Genomic DNA, 21,696 nt, shown 5'->3' with positions numbered 1-21,696 from the left:
GGTATTAAACTTTCTCTGATGAGTTTCTTTTGAATGAAATTTCAGTTGTAAATATATTCCAGTGGCAATTTTGGGTGTGCAGAGACCCTAGATTAACATTATATGAGTTGATTTTAAGTGTGATGGTTGGGTATCAGTGTATTATTTTTTTCTCTGGAGGAACTTCAGGAAGTCTTCTCTCTACCTCTGGGGAGAGGTTTAAAGAAAGCAGGTAGCAGAACATCTGTTTGAAATCATTTGAGAAAGTTTTGCATTTCAGTTTGCATTTATCCATTACTGGATAGCAAATTCAACTCCACACCAAATTGTTGCTTGGACAGTCTTATAGATGTGCTTATTTGAGAACTCACCTGGGGAAATAAAGTCAGTTTTGCAAATAAAAATGAACAAATTGTATTACACATTCCTGAATCCACAGAACCAACAGATGAAGCATAGAGTGAACTGTGCATGGATAAATTCAAGCCATCCTCCAGAATGCATAGTAAGTGTTTGTGTTCAGTAAATAAACTTACATCATTATTCAAGATACAAAGCAGAAAGATTAGTGACAGGGTGAGTGGAATTTTGGCGTTTCTGTTAGATCATTTCAAATAAAACTGTTTGACATGGAGGTGTCATATGAAGCAGTACAGTAATGGTGATGACTCATTTGGTGTATCTGGACTTCTCAGATATGCTAGAAAGAAAAATAATGTTAAAAAGGAAGAGATTAATTAGCTAAAACAGTATCAAAATAGTGATTCCCATTTATTTGATACTTAAAGGAGATGACTTGCCAAAACACAAAAACAAACAAAAAAAGATCAAAGTAAAAGCTTTATTTTGGTTCCAATGTCTTTAAGAATCAAAGAGGCGATAGGCAAGTGATTTGTGGATGTAGTCCTGGCTTCCACGGTGTTAATACCTAGAAAATGACCTGTGTAATGTAAGATTTCAAATATAGAGCAGGGCAACAGTATGCACAGAATAAACCTGTATCAATCTCATGTACACAAATTTACAATGGATGACTGGCACATTTACAGACTACATGTGCCCAGAGTTCACAGGATATATAAGGATCCAGGTCTTTTTTTTGCAAAAATGTACAAATGCTGAACGAAATAAGTATTTTTTTTTGTATTCTTCAATCTAACAGGCTGCTTTATACACAGATAACACAAAAAATAATTTATGTATACAGTGAATAGGTGTAAGTGGCACAATTAATGTTCCACATGACAGAGCAGAAAAGCTGATATGGAAAAGCTGATAGGCCAAAAATTATGTTGGTATTTTATGTTGGTTCAAAATAAAGAAATTAAAGTAGTATTAGGTAAACATACTAGATATAATTGAACTGTAGGGGAAGTGAAGGTAGATAGAGGTAACTTTTGTTTCTAGAGTTCTCACTAAAAATGAAATCAATGGTTTTTTTTTTTTTTTTTTTTTTTTTTTAAGGATGAATAGTTTGTAATCCTCTTCAAGAATTACTATATCTCTGTCTATTAATGGGGAACAATTGCATTATGAACAATACTAGCTTACTGATTTTAGCCAAATATTAATATTAACAATATCCTTCTGTTTAATATGTCAGCGGGGATGGATATTGTGTATCTAAAACTATCACATCTATCTCTGTTGACCTCAAAAAAATCACTTTTCTGGAATCTACTTTCTCTTTAAGACACCAGGCATATCTCGTTTTTTTGTCCCTTTGTCTTTGAACCCATGTCCTGCATGTAACAGTATATACAAGCCTCTCTGTCCTGGTGCTGGCAGCAGTGATAGATCTATAGATTAGATAGATCTAATAGATCTATAGATAGATCTATTATTATATTATTATTATATTCCCTAAGAGTAGGAAATGGGGGAAGAGGGGCAGGAAACTTCGTGGATGAGCAAGGAGCTCATCAACAAGATCAAAAGGAAGAGGAAAGTTTATGAAATGTGGAAAAAGGGCCTGTCCTCTTGGGGGGAGTATAGGAGTGTTGTTAGGGCCTGCAGGGACGCGACAAGGAAGGCCAAAGCCCACCTAGAGACGAGGCTTGCAAAAGACATAAAAGATAATAAGAAGTTTTTTGTTTGTTTGTTTGTTTTTGTTTTTTAAGTATGTAAACAGTAACAGGAAGACTAGGGATAATGTGGGTCCTTGCTGAATGAGGGGGCTTTCCTGGTACCGGGAGATGCTGAGAAGGTGGAGATACTGAATGCTTTCTTTGCTTCAGTCTTTCTTTACTTCAAGGACTCCATCTCTGGGACTCCTGGACCCTGGACAGAGGAGAAAGGGTCTGGGAAGTGGAAAGCTCCCCCCCGGTTCATTAGGGAGTAATTCAGGAGCATCTGAGTGGGATCAATGCACACAAATCCATGGGTCCCAATAGGATGCATCCACGTGTGCTAAGGGAGTTGGCAGAGGTGATCGCCAAACCACTTTCTATCGTCTTTGAAAGGTCCTGGAGAAGAGGAGAGGTGCATGAAGACTGGAGGACAGCCAATGTCACTCTGGTCTTCAAGAAGGGCAAGAAAGAGGATCCAGGAAACTACAGACAAGTCAGTCTCACCTCTGTCCGTGGAAAGGTGTTGGAACAGCTTGTTCTGGATGCTGTCTCCAAGCGATTGGAAGGGAAGAATGTTAGGAGGAGTAGTCAGCATGGATTCACCAAGGGGAAGTCGTGCTCGACCAACCTCATTGCCTTCTATGATGGCATCACCAGCTGGGTAGGTAGGGGGAGAGCAGTGGATGTCGTTTACCTTGACCTTAGCAAAGCTTTTGATACTGTCTCCCATGACATCCTGCTAACAAAGCTGAGAAGGTGTGGAACAGAAGAGTGGACAGTAACGTGGGTTGAGAACTGGCTGACTGGCCGAGCTCAGAGGGTGGTGACTGGCAGCGCAGAGTCTGGCTGGAGACCTGTGACTAGCGGTGTTCCCCAGGGGTCAGTGCTGGGTCAGGTCCTGTTCAACATCTTCATCGACGACCTTGATGAGTGAATAGTGTCTGCCCTCAGCAAGTACACCAATGACAACAAGCTGGGAGGAGTGGCTGACATGCCAGAAGGCTGTGCTGCCATTCAGCGAGACCTGGACCAGCTGGAGAGATGGGTAGGAAGAAACCAAATGAGGTTTAACAAGAGCAAGTGTAGAGCCCTGCATCTGGGAAGGAACAACCGCACGTATCAGTAAAGGCTGGTGGGCGACCTGCTAGAGGGGAGCTCTGCAGAGCAGTAATGCTGTGCGGGGGGGGGTCCTGGTAGATGACAAGTTGACCATGAGTCAGCGGTGTGCCTTGGTGGCCAAGAGGGCCAAAGGGGTCCTGGTGTGCATTAAAAGGAGCATGGCCAGCAGGTCAAGGGAGGTGATCCTCCCCCTCTATTCTGCCCTGGTCAGGCCTCACCCAGGGTACTGTGTTCAGTTGTGGACTCCACAGTACAAAAAAGACAGGGGTCTCCTAGGAAGAGTCCAGTGAGGGGGGCTCAAAGATGATATGGGGCCTGGAGCATCTTCCTTATGAGGAAAGGCTGAGAGACCTGGGTCTGTTCAGCCTGGAGAAGAGAAGACTGAGAGGGGATCTCATCACTGTGTATAAATATCTTAAGTGTGGGAGACAGAGGGATTTGGCCAAGCTCTTTTCAGTGGTTTTTGGGACAGGACAATGTGTAATGGCCACATGATGGAGCGCAGGAAGTTCCGCACCAACATGTGATAGAACTTCTTCATGGTGAGGGTGACAGAGCACTGGAACAGGCTGCCCAGGGAGGTTGTGGAGTCTTGTTCTCTGGAGATATTCACAGCCCGTCTGGACGCCTACCTGGGCAGCCTGCTTTGTCAGAGTGGTTGGACCCAATGATCTTTCAAAGTCCCTTCCAACGCCTTAAATTCTGTAACTCTGTGACTCTGTGATATGACAGAGGATTGTGTTGAAGAATTCTGGCTCTGGATATCCAAAGGTTAAATATTGTTTGAAAGAAATCCTTGCATTTTCTCAGTTAATCCAATTGTTGCTGTTACCCTCATTTAAAAATGAATAATTGAATAAATAAATGCATTCGTAATTCTGTCAGTAGTGTACCTTCTAGCATTTGATGTAGGCAAACTAAGCCAGCATCTCAACATCTGAATAATTCTCCTAAGTAGAAAGCGTGTTTTAAAATTAATGGTATACTGCAACATGCACAGTACTAAGGAAAAGAAAGGAAATATTTATAGTACTTTCTCCTGACTGCTGACCATTGAAATGAAAATCACTTTCCCCACCCCCTCAGATGCTCTTAACTCGTGAGAAATTTTTTTATTTTTTATTTTTTTTTAAAAAGAGTTGCTTTTCTTGGCATAAATTGGTTTCGACAAGATTAGATGATGCAGCTGTTTTCAAAATACAATGGCACACATAAGAGTCTGAAACATGAGCCTGAAGTCAGACATGCCCCAAAATTTCCTGTTTGCCTTTTTTACCGACGTTACTTAAGCTATGCTGATATCCATTGCATAGTCTTCTCTATACTTTTTTTTTTTCTTTCTTTTACTCTAAAGAAATAAAGTTGAAAAGCATTTTGAAAGTTCCCTGTTGACTAATGACTGTGTCCCTAAGTCATTCACAACTGTGTACTTCAAATGAGGCTTTTCAAAATATTGAAAAATTGGTTACAGATGGCTGCACACCCTGACAGTTGACAATAAAACTCCCATACCAGTCATAACTAGAAATTCAATTTAGCTTATGCATAGTGAGAAAAACAAAACGTAGTTTCTTTCCAAAGAGGCAACAGTGCAGTGAGAACTTCTACAGTTGCCTTTCATGCACTGATAATTAAAAAAAAAAAATCACAACAAAATCCCTAACTGGAAAATACACACTCCTTTTATAATTACCTATTTCAAAGATGTAATTGAGCATTTCATTATAAAGATGCTAATCAATCCAGAACAATACTCCTGGGACAGCACTCACATCCAGATACATAACAGTTATAATAACAACACTGCAGAAACTTTACCGGGTTATGATTAGTTGCTCAAGCATTTCTGTTGTGATTGATGAAACTCCCACAAGGTGCATTACAGTGCTCCATGTAGAACTTCTCTTCAGGGCTCATCTCCTAGGCTTTGGTTGCAGTGAAAAAGTAGATGCTTTGTCGTCAGTATAAAAAACATTTAAAAACAAGCTTCATCTAGGAAGATTCTTGTTTTCTTTTTGTAATTGGTGAGTTTTTTATTTTGTTTCTTGTCTTCTTTTCTAAAGAATCATTACTTGCAACTTCCTCTGATTTTTTTTTGTTGAAATTTTATTTAGAATTCTAGAATACAAGTACCTGACACAGAGCCTGGAAAATAAATATTAAACAACACTTTTCCCACATTGCTAAATAAATATTTAAAAAATAGTAATAAAAAATAAATAAAAATTAAACCAAATCAACAAAGTACCATTGCTTTCCATTGTGTACAACCTATAATATGGATGTGCTTAGGAAATATCCAAATAAAAGATTTATGCAGATAACTGTAGATATATAAAATACTGAATACATAAAAATTCATGAGATGTATCTTATAAATCTCACAATTTACAAGATCATCTATAACTGTTCTATTTTTTTCTTATGGTGTTTGAGTTCTCTTTTGTTTAAAAATATTAATGTTTTGTGTAATATTAAAATCTTCCGATATATTTTTACTCGCTATTTTTCTGCAATCACTATTTATATCTCTGTTTAAAAAAAAAAAAAAAAAAAAAGTTCTTTTATGTTCTCTAGCTACTGTTCCAGGCTGAATTACTGTCTGACTTTCTATACTTTTAAATAAGATGGTTTGGAAGAACATTTTGACAATTTATTACATCTGTGAAAAGTCTCTCAGCTTTTATTTCAGCAATCTTTTTTTTTTTTTTTTTTTTTTTCAGTAATTGAGGGTTATGCTGAGGAAGAAATTTTAAGGAGCATATTAGGCACGTCAGGTGTAATTTTAAATTTTAGTTCAGGAATACCTACTGGTTTTTGTATTACATTGCTGATCTGACTTCACAAAATCTGAATTTGCTACTGCAGCACCAGAAGGAAAAGTAGAAAAACAAACAAACAAACAGAAACTGTTTACTTGTGTGGCTGTGGAAGTTGTGGTTCACCTGTAGACCTGCTTTACATGGGTGGCATCTTTCTGCAGGAGGAGCATGGTGGCTTCTGGCTGCCAGTGCCTGGGATGAGCCCTTGTGGTAATTAGTAAGCCAGGGAATTCCACAGAGGGACATGGCACGTGTCCTTCCCATGTCATAAGCAGGATTTTATATCATGTTCTGGTGAGAGAAGTAAGGTAAAATGAATCCTTGAAAGTTCTGTTGATAAGAATGCATGAAGGCTTAAAATTGCTGTGTGATATCTTAGCAGGATTCAGATTTTTGAGATCGTAGTATATAACATTTTTGTATTTTATTATCTGTTACACAGCAAAAGTGCAAAATTCTCTCTGTAGATAGATAGATAGATAGATAGATAGATAGATTTGATAGCCACCTGGATGAACACTTATTATATATTTAATTAGTTTTTGGTAAAATAGAAGGAAGTGTGTAGTTGAAAGCTAAGCTTTCAACTTTCAAACTTCTTTAGTTTGAATGCCATATGTTCACAGACCATGGCTTTCCAACAATAAATAGAGGGAAAAAGCAGAAAAACAGAATCTTTCCTGGCAAGTATGAGGTGTGTGTCCCAAAGGTAGATGGAATGTCTGTTCAACCTTTTGATAAAACTTTAAAGTCTCCACATCTGTGGTTTTTGAGATTGTGTGTGTGTGTTCTGAAACCTTGCTGCGCAGGTGGTGTGCTTTGCCGGTCAGTAGCTGCATTGCTCTTTTTATGGCTTAATAATAATAATAATAACAATAACTCTACTACTACTACTACTTCTACTACTTCTACTACTACTACTACTACTACTACTACTACTGTTTTGTCGTGCTAAGATAAAGCGTTCTGAATGACAGCTCTAATCTGAAACACCATCATTTTCATTTTCTCAGCTATGCATCTTTTCTAAAAGGTAAAAAATCATAATTAGAATAATAGACTCCCTTTTGTGTGCTATTTTTAGCCTATTTTCTTTCTTTGCCTTTTGACTATTTATTTAAGACAGACTGACAACAGTTTCTGCAGTTTGTTATTTTATCTATTTATTTATTTACAGTAGTTTTATGTCTGATTTGTATTCCTAATTTAAGAAGAAAGGCACAAGAAGGACGATTATCTGTTTCAGAAGCATGTCATAGTCAGAACTTGTGAGAAATGTGTTGAATATAAAGCAGTATTATATATACTGCTTTGGGCAGGATGGAACTACTTAAGTAGTGAAGGGGAAAACCACTGCTGCTCAGTGTGTTGTCACCTGTTAAAATTGGTGTGGTCCAGGCCACTGTGCACAATTGCTATTGCAACAGCATTTCCATAGCTCCATAGAATACAGTTCAAATTTATTCTTTCTCACAATAATGTAGTGTTTATTTTGGTAGGTAATGAGAATGAAAATGACTGCTATTGTACTAATTAATGTTTTGCATAATTTCCTCCAGTTAACCTGTATGACTCTCAGACTCAGAGGCTGGAGACAGAAGTATCATAATGAGTATGTTACAATAGTGTGGGAATCATGGCTTTCTTGCAAAATCAGGGTGGTTGCACACTACCAAGTGTATAACGGTTACAATGACAGATGGAAATGTCTTTCCCTGGATGTCAGTACAGCACTTCAACTTTAAACCAGCATTTACTTTGTTTGCTATATTGTCAGCTGTTACTTGCTAGGCTGTTTCCATGAACTTTTTTTGGGGGAAGAGAGAGACAGAGGATTATTTATTTAGGGTTGAGAGAAACAAGACGTGATTGAAAGATATGAGAGGTAGGCCTAGAAGAAGAGTTTTCTGAAAATTAATTGTTGACATTCTGTAGGATTTTGGTTTTGGATACTACCAGATCTTATTATATACTCAACTGTGAATCTATTTCTCATCTATCATCTGTTAGCTGAGCACGTGATCATGCAATATAGCACTTAATATCCAGCTTACTTCCTGATTTGTGTATCTTTTTGGTACCTCTTATTTTCTTCTTGATCCATCATAAAAGCATCAATAGTGAATTCTAGTAAAGCATGCTATGCAGTTACAAATATAACCAGTTCAAGAGTGAAAAAGGTTTGGAAACCTTCCCCTTAAATGTCAGAGCCAGCAAATTGTAAAACAGTTCATGTGTAATTACTGTTACCAAACTCCCTATCCAGAAGAAGTTATATACTTCTCAATCATTAGGTTCAGCCTTTTTTTCAAAATTCTGGAATCTTTAATGTATGAATGACTTGTAGATGCTGAACATGGAAGGAATTACATTCCAGTTCAATGATGATCTTTTCTGGGAGAAATGTTAGGTAATGTGTGCTTTGGGATTATTGTTTTGCAATTTATTAAATTAACGTGACAATAGAACCAGATAATTGTTAGGTTCTTTGAAATTAATCATTGAAGATTGAGTATATGATTTGTTTAGCAAAGCTTTTTGGTTACTAAGAGCAAAATAAATTTCTTGAGAGTTTTATAGTTACAGATTCAGGTAATAAAATAAGTTAATAATGAACGAATACATTGCAAATGTCAAAAGATGTTCTCTGGTGGGTAGATTGTTAGAACAGGAAATTCTACAATGGAAATCTTTTGTTGTTGTTCTTAGCTGTTTTCACCAAATCGAATACAAGAGGTCTGTGGGAGTATCCCCTTTCCTTCTGGTTTTCACTTCTGACATGCGGGGGATTGAGCTGTTTTTTTTACAAAGCACTTTAAGTGGCCTTCCAAGCCACTCGTTTCTACTACTTACAGATAAATGTTAGTTTTCAACACGTACTATAGAGAAAACAATATTTTGAGCCATGCTGTGTGCCCCTGCTGAAGATTTTGCAAAGGATATTATTTTATATGAAAACTGGCCTGTCAACATTAGTAGATTTGTTTGGGTACCAGATGGTTCTTTGCTTATTTGGTAAGCTTCTGACAATTAAAATATCTATAATATTTTGTTGACTTTTAACTTTTTCAGAGTGCATAACATTACTTTTGATTTTCCTCAGAGTATAAAAAAAAATATTGCTTGTAACAGTTTGTAGTTCTCATCTTCATTTTTTCCAAAGGGGGAACTGTGGACTACTATGTGCTGTTATGTCATATCTTAGTATGGGAAATGCATAGTGCTTTTATTGCTTCAGGAAGTTTTTGTACTTTTTTATCAAATCATTTCATAATGCCAACTACTTTTGAAAAATAACTATTCCAGCTCTCCATCTCTTCCTCTGATACAATTCTATTGCCATCAGCAACAGTACAATAAAGTGCAGTCAGGCTAAGCTAGCTGCAGCTGGATTACTGTCCTATGTGTACTGCAAATTCACTGTCTCAGTCAGTCATGCTTCAATCTGATTAGGCAACAAGTATATTGGATAGTACTGAAACAAAACTATAAAGTGAAAAGGAAAAAGAAAAGTCATAAAGGAAGAACTTGCAGAATAATATAATAGAGAAAAGATGCGTTGCACTGTTGAAGTCAGATTTGACCTGCTAGCTCCAGACTTGAGAATATACCTATAGTTTTTAGTATTTGCAGTACACAGTACGCTTCAGCAGTGCCAGATCCTAAAGACAAGGCCCGACCTTAATATTACACAATTCCCATGCTGAAAAGACTAAGAAGAAGCCAAATTCTTCTAAACCAAAGATGGCTCTTTAGATATATGGAAAGTTGTCAAGCCTGTGTCATACGCATAGCAGTGAGGCTGTAGGTTCATTTACATTGCTAGGTAGTCAACACCTGTATCTCTGGGAGGAAGCAAGCTGAAGAAAGATGCTGAGTCTGACAGCAACAGCGGACCCTGAGTTCAAGTGCTAATCCACCAGCCTAGCCACAACCTATAGGAGTGGTGCAGTTCTGTAGCTGGGAGCACAGAGATGCTGTGCTGGGAGCACAAACTGCTGATTTTGCTGTCCCTTCTCCTGTGGGTGTCTGATGAGTCTGTGGTACATAGCCCATGTTTTAAGAACATTTTGGTATGTGTCTCACACACGTATACTAAAGATGGTAGCCATGCAGCTCCAGCATTGTACAAATAATGTAGAGGCAGGTTTCTGTTATTTTTATTTGTTAGTTCATGTGTTTGTGCTTTTCATTTGCTTTTGTTTTCTTTTTAGCACAGCAAGGGCAAGCAGGGGAAGACTTAAGCTAACTGGCTATGGCAAATAGCCTGGTGATTGCTGTTTCTGTTTTTCTTCTTTTGAAACAGAAGACAAAACCAAAAAGAAAACCAGTCTGTATAGGTTTTTGCATAGAAATACTTATTGTATTTGTTCTTAAACCAGTGTTTTGAGGTAAATAATACCAATCACCCTGTAGGTAAAAGGCTAGATTTGCTATATTCTAGGCTACTGTTTATCTTTTCTTAAAAAAAAAAAAAAAAAAAAAAAAAAAAGAAAGATATTCTACAGGATGTATTGTTTATTTTCTGTTGTTGGAGGAAACATATAATAATACAGATTATCCAAGATACTTATTTTTACACCTAAAGCAAAATAAAAGTAGCTTTAAACTGTTGTTCCTTTTTGTTTGATTGTTTGTTTTGAAAAAGGGCCAGGAGGAATATAAGCAAAGTTAGAACTAGACTATTTCAACGCAACCACAGCTAAATAGTTTACAGTATTATTCAGTGTGAGGAGTCAAGACTTGAGGTATTGACAGAGTTTATTTTTTTCAGGCAATCATCCTTTCTATTGGTGTGTATATGTGTTTCCTGAATATACAAGAAAGAATCCTGACCCCCATAAATCAGCACCAAAATTTCCATTGTCCTGAGCCAGTCAAGGTCTTCAATCATATAAAACTCTGCAGCATAGTAAATCAGCTTGGCCTACCAAAAATACATTGGGGACAGTTCTTGGCTTGTATAAACAACCTACCTCTGCAGAAGACTTAGAAGGAGGTATTTCATTTTGTCTCTCAAGTTCCTATCTGTGGCTTTGTAACATGTTTTAAATTTTTCAGTGTTGGTTCTCAACAATAGATTACCTTAATATGCATGAACAGATAGCATTATATGTTTTTTCTACAATATTTTCCCTCAGGAATACATCGTGCAGCATTTCTAGCATAATAAATATATATATATATATTTGATCTGTTATTTGGGACACACAGAGTAAAGAATACCAAATGCTCTAGTAAATTGTTTGTGCATCATGGATAAGAAAAGCAGATAATCTGCAGAAGTGACTACTGTGTCAGAGCTTTTTCAGGGGTGAGATACGTGACAGCTTACAAGTTGGCATTTTGTAATTGATAGTTGGTAATTTAGAACGTGAATGAAGCTATATGATGATGAGGCTAGACAGGGTTTTCTCTGCATGGTTTAAGGTTACACATGAACATTGGTATTTCAGTGTATAAAAAAAGGAACAACTTTCTAAATGAGGAGAAAGCTTTCTCATGTGATTTTTAATGTGCTTTGCTGTCATGTAATTCATTTATTCATTATATTAGTTTCATTAGTCTATTTTCTTCATTTCTTTGTTCATTGCAAAGTCATTTATTTTCTATTTTACATGGTAACAGAAGAGTGCTTGCTGATGTCCCAGACAGAATTACAACGTAAAAGCAGGTTGAATATAATTTTAGAATTGTTTAATATAATCAAAATTCCAACCATTCCTGTCACTCAATAGTGTTTTTGTATTGGTATATTTCAAAGGCCTTCTTGAGATCAGAAACCTGCTGTTCTAGCCGAGTATTCAGTCGTGCTGGAATAGCTATAATAGAGAAATTCAGAAATGATAGAGGAGCGCTAAGGTATACTGATATCCAGGGACTGATGAGACTAAGATCTGGAACACACAAGCAAGCTTCCTTCCATCCTTTACTAGATGCAGAGGGAAACTTAGTTACAAGAGATGAGGAAAAGGCTGAGGTGCTTAATGCCTTCTTTGCCTCAGTCTTTAGCGGCAAAACCAGTTGTTCTCTGGATACCCAGCACCCTGTGCTGGTGGAAGGGGATGGGGAGCAGAATGTGACCCTCATAAATCACCAAATAATGGTTGGCGACCTGCTACAGCACTTGGATGTATGCAGGTCGATGGGGCCGGATGGGATACATCCAAGGGTACTGCGAGAACTGGCGGAGGAGGTGGACAAGCTGCTCCTGGCTATCAGGGGAGGTGCCAGTTGACTGGAGGCTAGCAAACGTGATGCCCATCTACAAGAAGGGCCGGAGGGTAGACCCGGGGAACTATAGGCCTGTCAGTTTGACCTCAGTGCCAGGGAAGCTCATGGAGAAGATTATCTTGAGTGTCACCATGCGGCACTTGCAGGGCAACCACGTGATCAGGCCCAGTCAGCATGGGTTTATGAAAGGCAGGTCCTGCTTGACAAACCTCATCTCCTTCTGTGATAAAGTGACACGCTAGGTGGATGAAGGAAAGGCTTTGGATGTGGTCTACTTCGACTTCAGTAAGGCTTCTGACAGTGTTTCCCATAACAGTCTCCTCGAGAAACTGACTGCTTTTGGCTTGGACTGGCATACGCTTTGTTGGGTTAAAAACTGGCTGGATAGCCAGCCCCAAAGAGTTGTGGTGAATGGAATCAAATCCAGTTGGAGGCTGGTCACTGGTGGAGTCCCCCAGGGCTCAGTACAAGGGCCAGTCCCCTTTAATATCTATATCAATTGTCTGGATGAGGGATCGAGTGCACCCTCAGCAAGTTTGCAGATGACACCAAGTTAGGTGCGTGTGTTGATCTGCTTGAGGGCAGGAAGGCTCTGCAGGAGGATGTGGATAGGCTGCACCGATGGGCTGAGGTCAACTACATGAAGTTCAACAAGGCCAAGTGCGGGGTCCTGCACCTGGGGCGCAATAACCCCAAGCAGAGCTACAGGCTGGGAGAGGAGTGGTTGGAGAGCTGCATGGCAGAGAAGGACCTGGGAGTATTGGTGGAGAGTCAGCTGAATATGAGCCAGCAGTGTGTTCAGGTAGCCAAGAAGGCCAGCGGCATCCTGGCTTGTGTAAGAAGCAGTGTGACCAGCAGGTCCAGAGAAGTGATTGTCCCCCTGTACTCAGCTCTGGTGAGGCCGCACCTCGCGTACTGTGTTCAGTTTTGGGCCCCTCGCTACAAGAAGCACATCGAGGTGCTTCAGAGAGTCCAGAGAAGGGCAACAAAGCTGGTGAGGGGTATGCAGAACAAGTCTTATGAGGAGTGGCTGAGGGAGCTGGGTTTGTTCAGCCTGGAGAAGAGGCGGCTCAGGGGCGACCTTATCACTCTCTGTAAGTACACTAAAGGAGGCTGTGGGGGTTGGTCTGTTCTCCCACTGCCTGGTGACAGGACAAGGGGGAAGGGGCTAAAGTTGCGCCAGGGGAGGTTTAGGTTGGATATTAGGAAGAACTTCTTTACTGAAAGTGTTGTGAGGCATTGGAATGGGCTGCCCAGGGAAGTGGTTGAGTCACCATCCCTCCATCCCTAGAGGTTTTAAAAGACATTTAGATGTAGACTTTAGTGATATGGTTTAGTGGAGGACTGGTTAGTATTAGGTCAGAGGATGGACTAGGTAATCTTGGAGGTCTCTTCCAACCTAGATGATTCTGTGATTCTGAGCTGTCTTTTAAATTTCCTTAATCGTGTCCTTGTGTTTTGGCTTTTTTAAGAATAAAACCAGAATGAAGCACAGCATTATCTATGAAAACTTTTTCATGTTTAATCAATAAAAGAGCAAAATAAATGTAGAACTATGGAAAATGTATTATTTTCCCTTTAGAAGACATTTCTTTACCCAGAGGTATTTCAGAATTTATTTTGGTTAAACAGCTTCTGAGCTGCATTTTTTATGCATTTTTTTTCCCCAGTAATGATTTAGCTGCCAGTCAGTTATTTGCAGCCAAGATTTGTCTGTGAGATCTGTTTATTTTCTTCTTAACGGAGAGATCTTAGTTGATATGCAAAGATTTGAAGTATAGGTGTGTGTTACTTGGCTTGGTTCTAGTAATCTTTGAAATTTCTTATTTGTATCTGTTCACTTGCATATGTATGGTATTAGAAATCAGTGACTAGGGAATGGATGTAATTTAAGATTGTGGATGTGATAAATGAAGCGTAGCAATAGAATGGCAATGCATTCTTCTATTTCAATCTGTGCATACTGCTTCTTAAAGGAACACTAAAAAAAAAAAAAGTAAGAACTATCCAGTTGTTTTCCCAGGGGTTCTTGTCGAAGACCAAAGATAGCTCTGAACTAAAATTCTACTTGAATAATTTCAAAACTTACAGAAGCTGAACTGCAAATCCTATCTTTAGTAGCACTAAGCAGCACTCATATCTTCTCATTCCTGTATTCCAAAATTTCGTAATGCTTTCATGCTTAAACTTTATTTCCATTCCTCTCTACATATGCTTTGTCTTCTTTTTTTGTCTGTGTTCAAGTCTCTTTTGAGGGGTTTTCCCTGCTCTCTAACACAAATCAAGGAGAGACAATCACCTTCTCAGACCTGCTGGCCAGTCCTCTGTTGATGCAGCCCAAGATGCAGTTGAACTTCTGGGCTTCAAGCCCACACTGCTGGCTCATGTTCAGATTTTGTCCACCAGAACCTGCAAGTCTTTTTCTGGAGGGCTGCTCTCATTGAGTTCTTCTCCCAGTGTATACTCATGTCTGGGATTGCCCTGAGCTGTGTGCAGTGTCTTGAACTTGTCCTTGTTGAACCTCATTAGGTTCACATGGCCCCACTATCAATGTTGTCTAGTTCCCTTTGGATGGCATCCCTTCCTTCTGTTTTGCCAGCTGCACCACTCAGCTTAATGACACCTGCAAACTTGCTGAGGCTGCACTCGATCCTATTGTCTTTGTCATTGATAAAGATACTAAGTAGTACCAGATCCAGTCCCCCTGAGGGACACCACTCATCACCATCCTCCACCTGGACACAGAGCTCTGGACATACTCTCTGGGTATGGCTTTCAAGCCAAATCCTTATTCACTGAATGGTCCACCCATCAAATCCGTATCTCTCCAAGTTGGAGACAAGAATGACATGTGGTACCATGTCAAAGGCCAGACATTACAGAAGGCCAGACATCGATCAGTCTTCCCTTGTCAACTGATGCAGTCACTCCATCACAGAAGGCCACGAGATTGTGGCCTTCTGTCAAAATTTGCTGTTGGTGAAGTCACGCTGGCTGTCCCAGTGGATCACCTCCTTGTCCTGCATGTGCCTTGACTGCTTCCAGGAGGATCTTTTCCATGATCTTGCCAGGAATAGAGGTGAGGCTCACTGGTCTGTAGTTCCCTGGGTCTTCCTTTCATTTTTTAAAAACGGGAGTGGTGTTTCCCTTTTTCTAGAGATCAAGGACTCTGCCTGACCACCACGACTTTCCAGATATGATGGAGAGTGGCATAGCTACTACGTCAACCAGTTCCCTCAGACCCCTGGGTTGCATGTCATCAGGCTCCAAAGACTTGTACCTGTTCAGTTTCATGAAGTGGTCTTGAACCTGCTCTTTGCTTATGGTGGGAGGGACTTTGATCCACCAGCCCTCACCTACAGTTTCATGGAAATGAGGGATGTGGGAAGCTTGACTGGTGGTGAAGACTGAAGCAAAGAATTTACTGAGAATCTCAGCCTTCTCCATGTATGTTGTTACCAGTTCTCCCTTCTCATCTGTCAGAGAGTATACACTTTCACAGGCCTTCTTTTTTTTTTTTTTCCTGAGCAATGTACCTATAGAATCCCTTCTTGCTATTCTTCTCATCCCTTGCCAAGTTCAGTTCCATCTGTGCCTTGTCTTTCCTAATCCTACCCCTGCATATCTGACACCATCCCTGTGCTCTTCAGATATTTCATTTGTCTAGTTGATCCTTCTAAAGAGGTGCATGTGCACATACCCTGGTGCTGTCATCTGCCTTGTCCCCACTGGAATTCTTTTGTGTCTCTGCATTTGAGAGTCTGGGGGGTGGACGTCTCAGCTTTTATTGATTCTATTGATAGATATAACTAATAAGGGAACATCTATCCTCATATTTAGTTATGTGCTAATGATAGATACAGATAGATATATTACCTAGTTCCACCATTTAGTTTTCACCCTTGTATTAACAACTAATTTGTATGAGGAAAAGAACCAAAATAACTCTTGTGGGGAAAAAAAAAAAATAATTCAAAACTAGCTCTTTTAGAGATACTGTGTTTCAAAGTAAGGGTCTTTTTTTTTTTTTTTAGAGAACTTAATATGGCAGTAATTTATTTATGCAATTTAGGTACAAATCATCCCAAATAAAAACACCTCTTATTATTTTTGTAATAGCTGTTGATCTCTTCATAACTGTTCTGATCTGTTTGCCATAAAGGAGAAACCCCATCTTTCTGCACTTGCACAGTGTGGATGTTTTAACAAGGGCTGCTGAGAAAATACCTCCCTGTTGGTTTATCCTGGTAGACACATGTTGACTGTCTGAGGAAGAATGTAGTAAAATCCCATGCTGCAATTTCTCTCTGTGTTTTCACTATCTCTGGTACTCCACTCTGGATGTAACAAACCATTGTCAGGAGGAAATGGAAAAGTGAAGAGAGTTTTTATTTTAAGAATTGTTAATTTATTTAGATGAACTTTTTACTTTGAAGATAGCTTTTTATTATGAAGGTACCTTTATATATATAGTTAATACGTGATTGCTAATTACATTTAGTCACTGAAAGGAATTGTGCCAGTTTTCACAGATAAAGTATAGACCTACATACCATCTGATTATTGATCTCAAATCTGGCACTGTTTTCAGCAGCAGGGGGTCCTGGCTGAAATTATTATTATTAACGGAAAGCTGAAGCAGAATTGTGTGGACAAACTTGATAGTACCTTCCTGTCTTTGGTTGTTTCTCTCTAGTGCTATCAGTCCATCACCTGCATGACTCTACTAACAGTATATTTTCAACTCACTTGAAAGAAAGAAGGATCCACTATGCTATCTTTCTTCAAGTGCTTCTGTTTACTTGACCTAAAATACCATAAGTTGGCTATAGAGGAATAGGAAGCTGCACAGAAGACATTCTCCTGAAAGCCTTATTAGTGTGTTTATCAGGCTAGCTAAAGCCATGACACTGAGGACCAGAAAAGAAAGAAACTACTAAACTTTGGCTTGCATGATCATGTTGAAAGCAGAGACAATGAGTACAGTATTCCTAAGTGCTTGTATGTGTGCATTTACAGTGAGTGAATGGACTTTGTGTTTTAATTAACAAAAAAATACTACTTTTTCTTGTCACCTTTTCTTTGCCGGATTTTGTGATACATCCCTTATTCTCCAGATATTTACATTTGTAGATATTTACATATCGTTGTCATGAGATATATAAAATTCTTTTTTTTTCTTTTGCCTAGGCAGATAGTTTTTTTTTGTTTGTTTTTGTTGTTTGTTTTGTTTTGTATTTGTTTTGTTTTGTTTTTCCTATTACATTTAATTGGAAAAACCTACCACATTTCATTTAGTAGGAGTGTTTGGAATGTGAGAAAATCACCTCCAATGCCCTGTTAAAAAACAGTTATGTAAAACAAGCAAACACCTTTTTGGTCACCTTTTTCCCTTCTCTGTCCTCTCATTAATTATCACTGTTGTTTTCTCTTCACTTCCTCCCCCACCAAAGGGAGCAGGTTCAGATACAAATCTTAGCACCCACCACGTTTTCGCTGTTCAGTTTAATACATGTCAACATGTTTGCGTGCCAATAAAATTATAAGATTTCGTCTTTAAGGGAGCTGCCTTTGGAGATACAGTAGGTCTCCCTTGTAACTTGTGCAGTCTAACAGAAGCAAAATCAAAATTGTCTCTTCCTTGGAAGTGTACTTCATACATCTCCATCTTTGTGATAGCATAGGAATCATTATGTAGCAGTTGGTTCTGATACGCTTGCACAGACACAAATTGAGTCCGACAGGACTGATGTCTCATGGACTTTGCTGTCATTTGAAACACTGGCATGAGGATGGTAGCAATGAAAGAGTGGGAGCTGGTGCCTTCAGCACTTTGCCTACAAAGATTTCTTAGGTTTATATTTTTTGATAGCTGTAGATGATTCAAGAGAGAATTTAACAAAAAAGATTCCTAGCAGCCGTAGATTTCTAACATCTGCTCACATCTTTTCTTCCTCCTTGTGTGGATTCTTTCAGCATTGCACTGTACTATGAAATGGGCTCTTTATACCACCCACAACTCTGTAAGATCTATCTAGTGCAATGGTAATTAGTGTAATTTTTTCCTCCCTTTTGTTTTTTATCTTCCATGCTTGGAAGCCACTCATGCACAGTAATGAAAAAGATATGCACTCCTTACTGTCCTTAAGCTGAACTTCACACTTGCCAAAGTTTGTGTGTTGCAGGCCCTTAGAAAAGTACAATTAAATTTCAGTGTATTTTAGTGGCAATGTCAGGCTATTTGGGGATATCACGAGTATTCCCTGTGAGAAGGAATAGTGCTTTTATGTTCTTTAATTTCTATCATAGCTCAGAGTGATGAATTTGTGCAAGAGTGGGACACTACTTTTTGACATCCGGTACTTGAGCTCTAGTGGTCCCAGTGTATGATATTCAACTGACATTATAACATCATAATAAATGAGATGGAGTGATTTGGAATCTAAACCCTTTATTCAATATTCAATGCTGGATTTATTTTTTTATTTATTCATTTTTTCACTAGTAGGCATAGTGCTCTGATCGTTAGAGGAAATCACAGCAGGAATTTCAACCTCTGAAAGTTGTTGAACTATGCAATATGCTAGTATTTTATGTCTAGCTTTAAGAACACCTCATGAAGCAGGTTTAGCTATGTTATTCCTAGCAGATGTCAGGGCATCAGATCCCAGTATGCTGTTATTCTGTTTAGTGAATCCATTTTGAATCTCTTCTTGCAACATGAGTATTCCAGTGTTGTATTATACTTCATTAAGAATGACAGTTCCTGTGATTCAAAAGCTGCTGTTAAATAAAAGATGATCCAGAATGTGACAGATGCGTGATTATGGTAGAAGAGGTACACTGAGAAAACGTTGGAGCAGTATTAACATGTACTGTATATTGCATCTTCTAGTAAATACCAGTAAGGTGCAATGAGTCATTTATGTTCTTTTGTCCATACCCTTTTGTCTTTTAAAACTGTTTTGCCTCAAATTGTGATTGTTTAGAAAAATCAGACAATCTCTGCCCTGTATCTGCTAACCATATTTCTCTCCTTCTTTCTCTTATCTGTTCCACAGGCTCTGAAAATATTTCATCTGAAATTTCAGACTACTGGACAGACTCGCAGTGGCTTCTAAGCCAGTGAGATCAAGGCTGCCAAAGCATGCTGGTGCCAAGCTGTCGGATGATGCACGTAGTCAGGCCAGTGGTGGTGCTCCTGTGCTTGCTACTCTATGCTGATGCTGAAAGTAAGCTTATTATTCATTTGTGCTGAGGTCTTGGCCATGATTAACAGCTTTATTTGTAGCTGATGGTTATGAATGGCCTCTGAATTACTCCTTCTGAGTAATTCTTAAAATACTGTGAGGTTATCTCTAGATCACAGGCAGTATTTGAAAAGAATTACTTATTCCACTTTTTCACCACGCATCCTCTTAATGCCTCTTTTCTTGATCAACTAATGGTTTCTGCTCATATGATGAAGACCATTGCAATAAAGTTATTTAGTGAAAACAAAAACCAACCTTGCTTGCCAAGGTTAAATCCCTTAGAGACGACTGGTGTTCTTTATTTATTTCTTAAGTTTGGTTAAAAAGAAAAAAACAAAAAACACACAACAGCAAAAACCCACTCCTCTCCCTCCGTCCCAAATTAATATCCAGTCCAATTAAAATTCCAGGCTCTTGTAACTGTCATGACAGCTGTTCTAATGTATTATTTCCGACAGCTGTTGCGGAGTACAGTATCCAAACAAATCATGCAGAACTGACAACTTGGTGTCTGGCCTAAACTTGTGACAATTCACTGAGGATAGACACCAGTGTGCACTTGTACTTGGGGGGAAACTGTTGGATTTTGGTCAATTACCTATTAATGAGAAGATAATATCTTTTTTACAATTAAGATATCATTAGGATTAACTTGTTTACATGTGTTGTCTCCCACCTGTCCTATGGCTTCTTGCAGAAGTGCAAATGAGAAAAGCCATTTGCTTTCCACCTGTTGACCTGCAGATTTAGTACAGGTGACTGATACATCCATTTGATTCAGGGATATTTTCTTATTTTATCTTCCTAACTCTATACAGATACACCATCAATCAATAACTTTGTTCCAGCTCTGACTTCTGAAGACTTATATGTTTTTCCATATATTTGCATAAAACAAAGAAGCAGTTGAATTAAATAGGAATACAAAAAAATAAAACCAATGTCAGTAACATTGAATAAATCTTTCTCAGTAAAGGCATGTTGAAGGTTCCTTGTCACTCCACTTATCACCTGCACTCCAGGTATGCTAAGTTACAACAATAGAAGAGAATAAATCTTTCCACTTCTACTACACGCTTTGTGTTTAGTAAGACTTTTTTCTTTTAACTGTAGCAATATGAAAGTGAAGTAAATGAAAAAAAAAAAAAACAACAAAAAACAAAAAATACGGACAGACATACATGTCTGTAGAATACTGACACTTGAGATTCTTTGGTCTCTTTCCAGGTAGATAATAACCAGCTGGAATGATTGTGTGTAAGGTGAAGCCAAGGACATTTTAACACTACAGCCAGAAAATAATTAATTGGGAAATGGGCCCATATGTTGTGTGTTTCTGCAGTGATAGTATACTACCTATTTTTAAAGTAAATTCTGTGCTTAGGAAACATACATTTTATAATCTGGTATATCTTTTCTGCTTCAGGTAATGGAATATCCAACCTCCTATGGGCCAATAGTGAATGATTTCTGGTTTTGGTAATCCCTGTCAGGTATTAATTTGCAAGAAGATAGTTAAACCACAGAAGCTCCTTTGTTAGCCCTGCACTTGTGAGAGAAGTGTATTGTTTTTGTTTACAATTAGCAGAAGGGTTCCCTCTTTCATCTCTCTTCTCTGTGGGGAATGAGCATAGTTTTTTTTGAAGGGTAGCATAGGATTTACTTTTAAAAAGGCTGGCCCCAAAACCACTGACTACATAATTTGAGCGAATTTTCAGACTAGGTTTTCCAAAGCTCCATTATGAATCTCACTTATTTTAAATAAAGTGAAACAGAAGTGATCTGCTAACCTGAGAGAAGTCAGGAGGGCTTCTTGCTGTAACTAGAGTTGATGGAGTCTCACATACAGAATAAAGGTTGTAAAATGCATAAAGATAATCTTTTTTTTTTGGGAGTTATTCTCAGTGAAATCAGTCTGGACAAAATGATGTAGATACTAAGAAAGTGTAAAAATGATGCATCAGTAAATATTAGTAATATTAACAGTGGATGACTAGCATTTTCAGAGACAGACTGAACTTCTCCTGACTGAAGAACAATGCAAAGATCTCTTCAAGATAAAATATTATATTCCTTGATTTTTTCTATTACTTTTTGATACCGGTTTAGACAGTGCTGTGTGATCCTTAATGTTGGTAGATCATACCAGGAGTGCTGTTAATGTAAAAGGAAGCATCTCACCCTAGTGTACCAACTGATGGTCTTTCACAAATGTACTAA

At 38.5% G+C, this 21,696-nt stretch overlaps 1 protein-coding gene across 11 annotated transcripts in view; it reads left to right on the top strand.

Moving 5' to 3' along the window:
• PTPRD (protein tyrosine phosphatase receptor type D) overlaps positions 1-21,696 on the top strand; it is a 397,236-nt gene that overhangs the window by 68,600 nt on the left and 306,940 nt on the right. For all 11 annotated transcript variants that reach the window (XM_072031736.1, XM_038171178.2, XM_038171162.2 and 8 more), the window contains exon 2: positions 19,285-19,455. In XM_072031736.1, coding sequence (XP_071887837.1) covers positions 19,371-19,455 — 85 coding nt within the window. In that variant the 5' untranslated portion in view covers positions 19,285-19,370. The remainder of the gene's footprint in view (positions 1-19,284; positions 19,456-21,696) is intronic.

Source organism: Anas platyrhynchos, chromosome Z, assembly GCF_047663525.1.
Source record: "Anas platyrhynchos isolate ZD024472 breed Pekin duck chromosome Z, IASCAAS_PekinDuck_T2T, whole genome shotgun sequence".
In the NCBI taxonomy this organism is placed as follows: Eukaryota; Metazoa; Chordata; class Aves; order Anseriformes; family Anatidae; genus Anas; species Anas platyrhynchos.
This window is presented reverse-complemented; position numbering and strand designations above follow the sequence as displayed.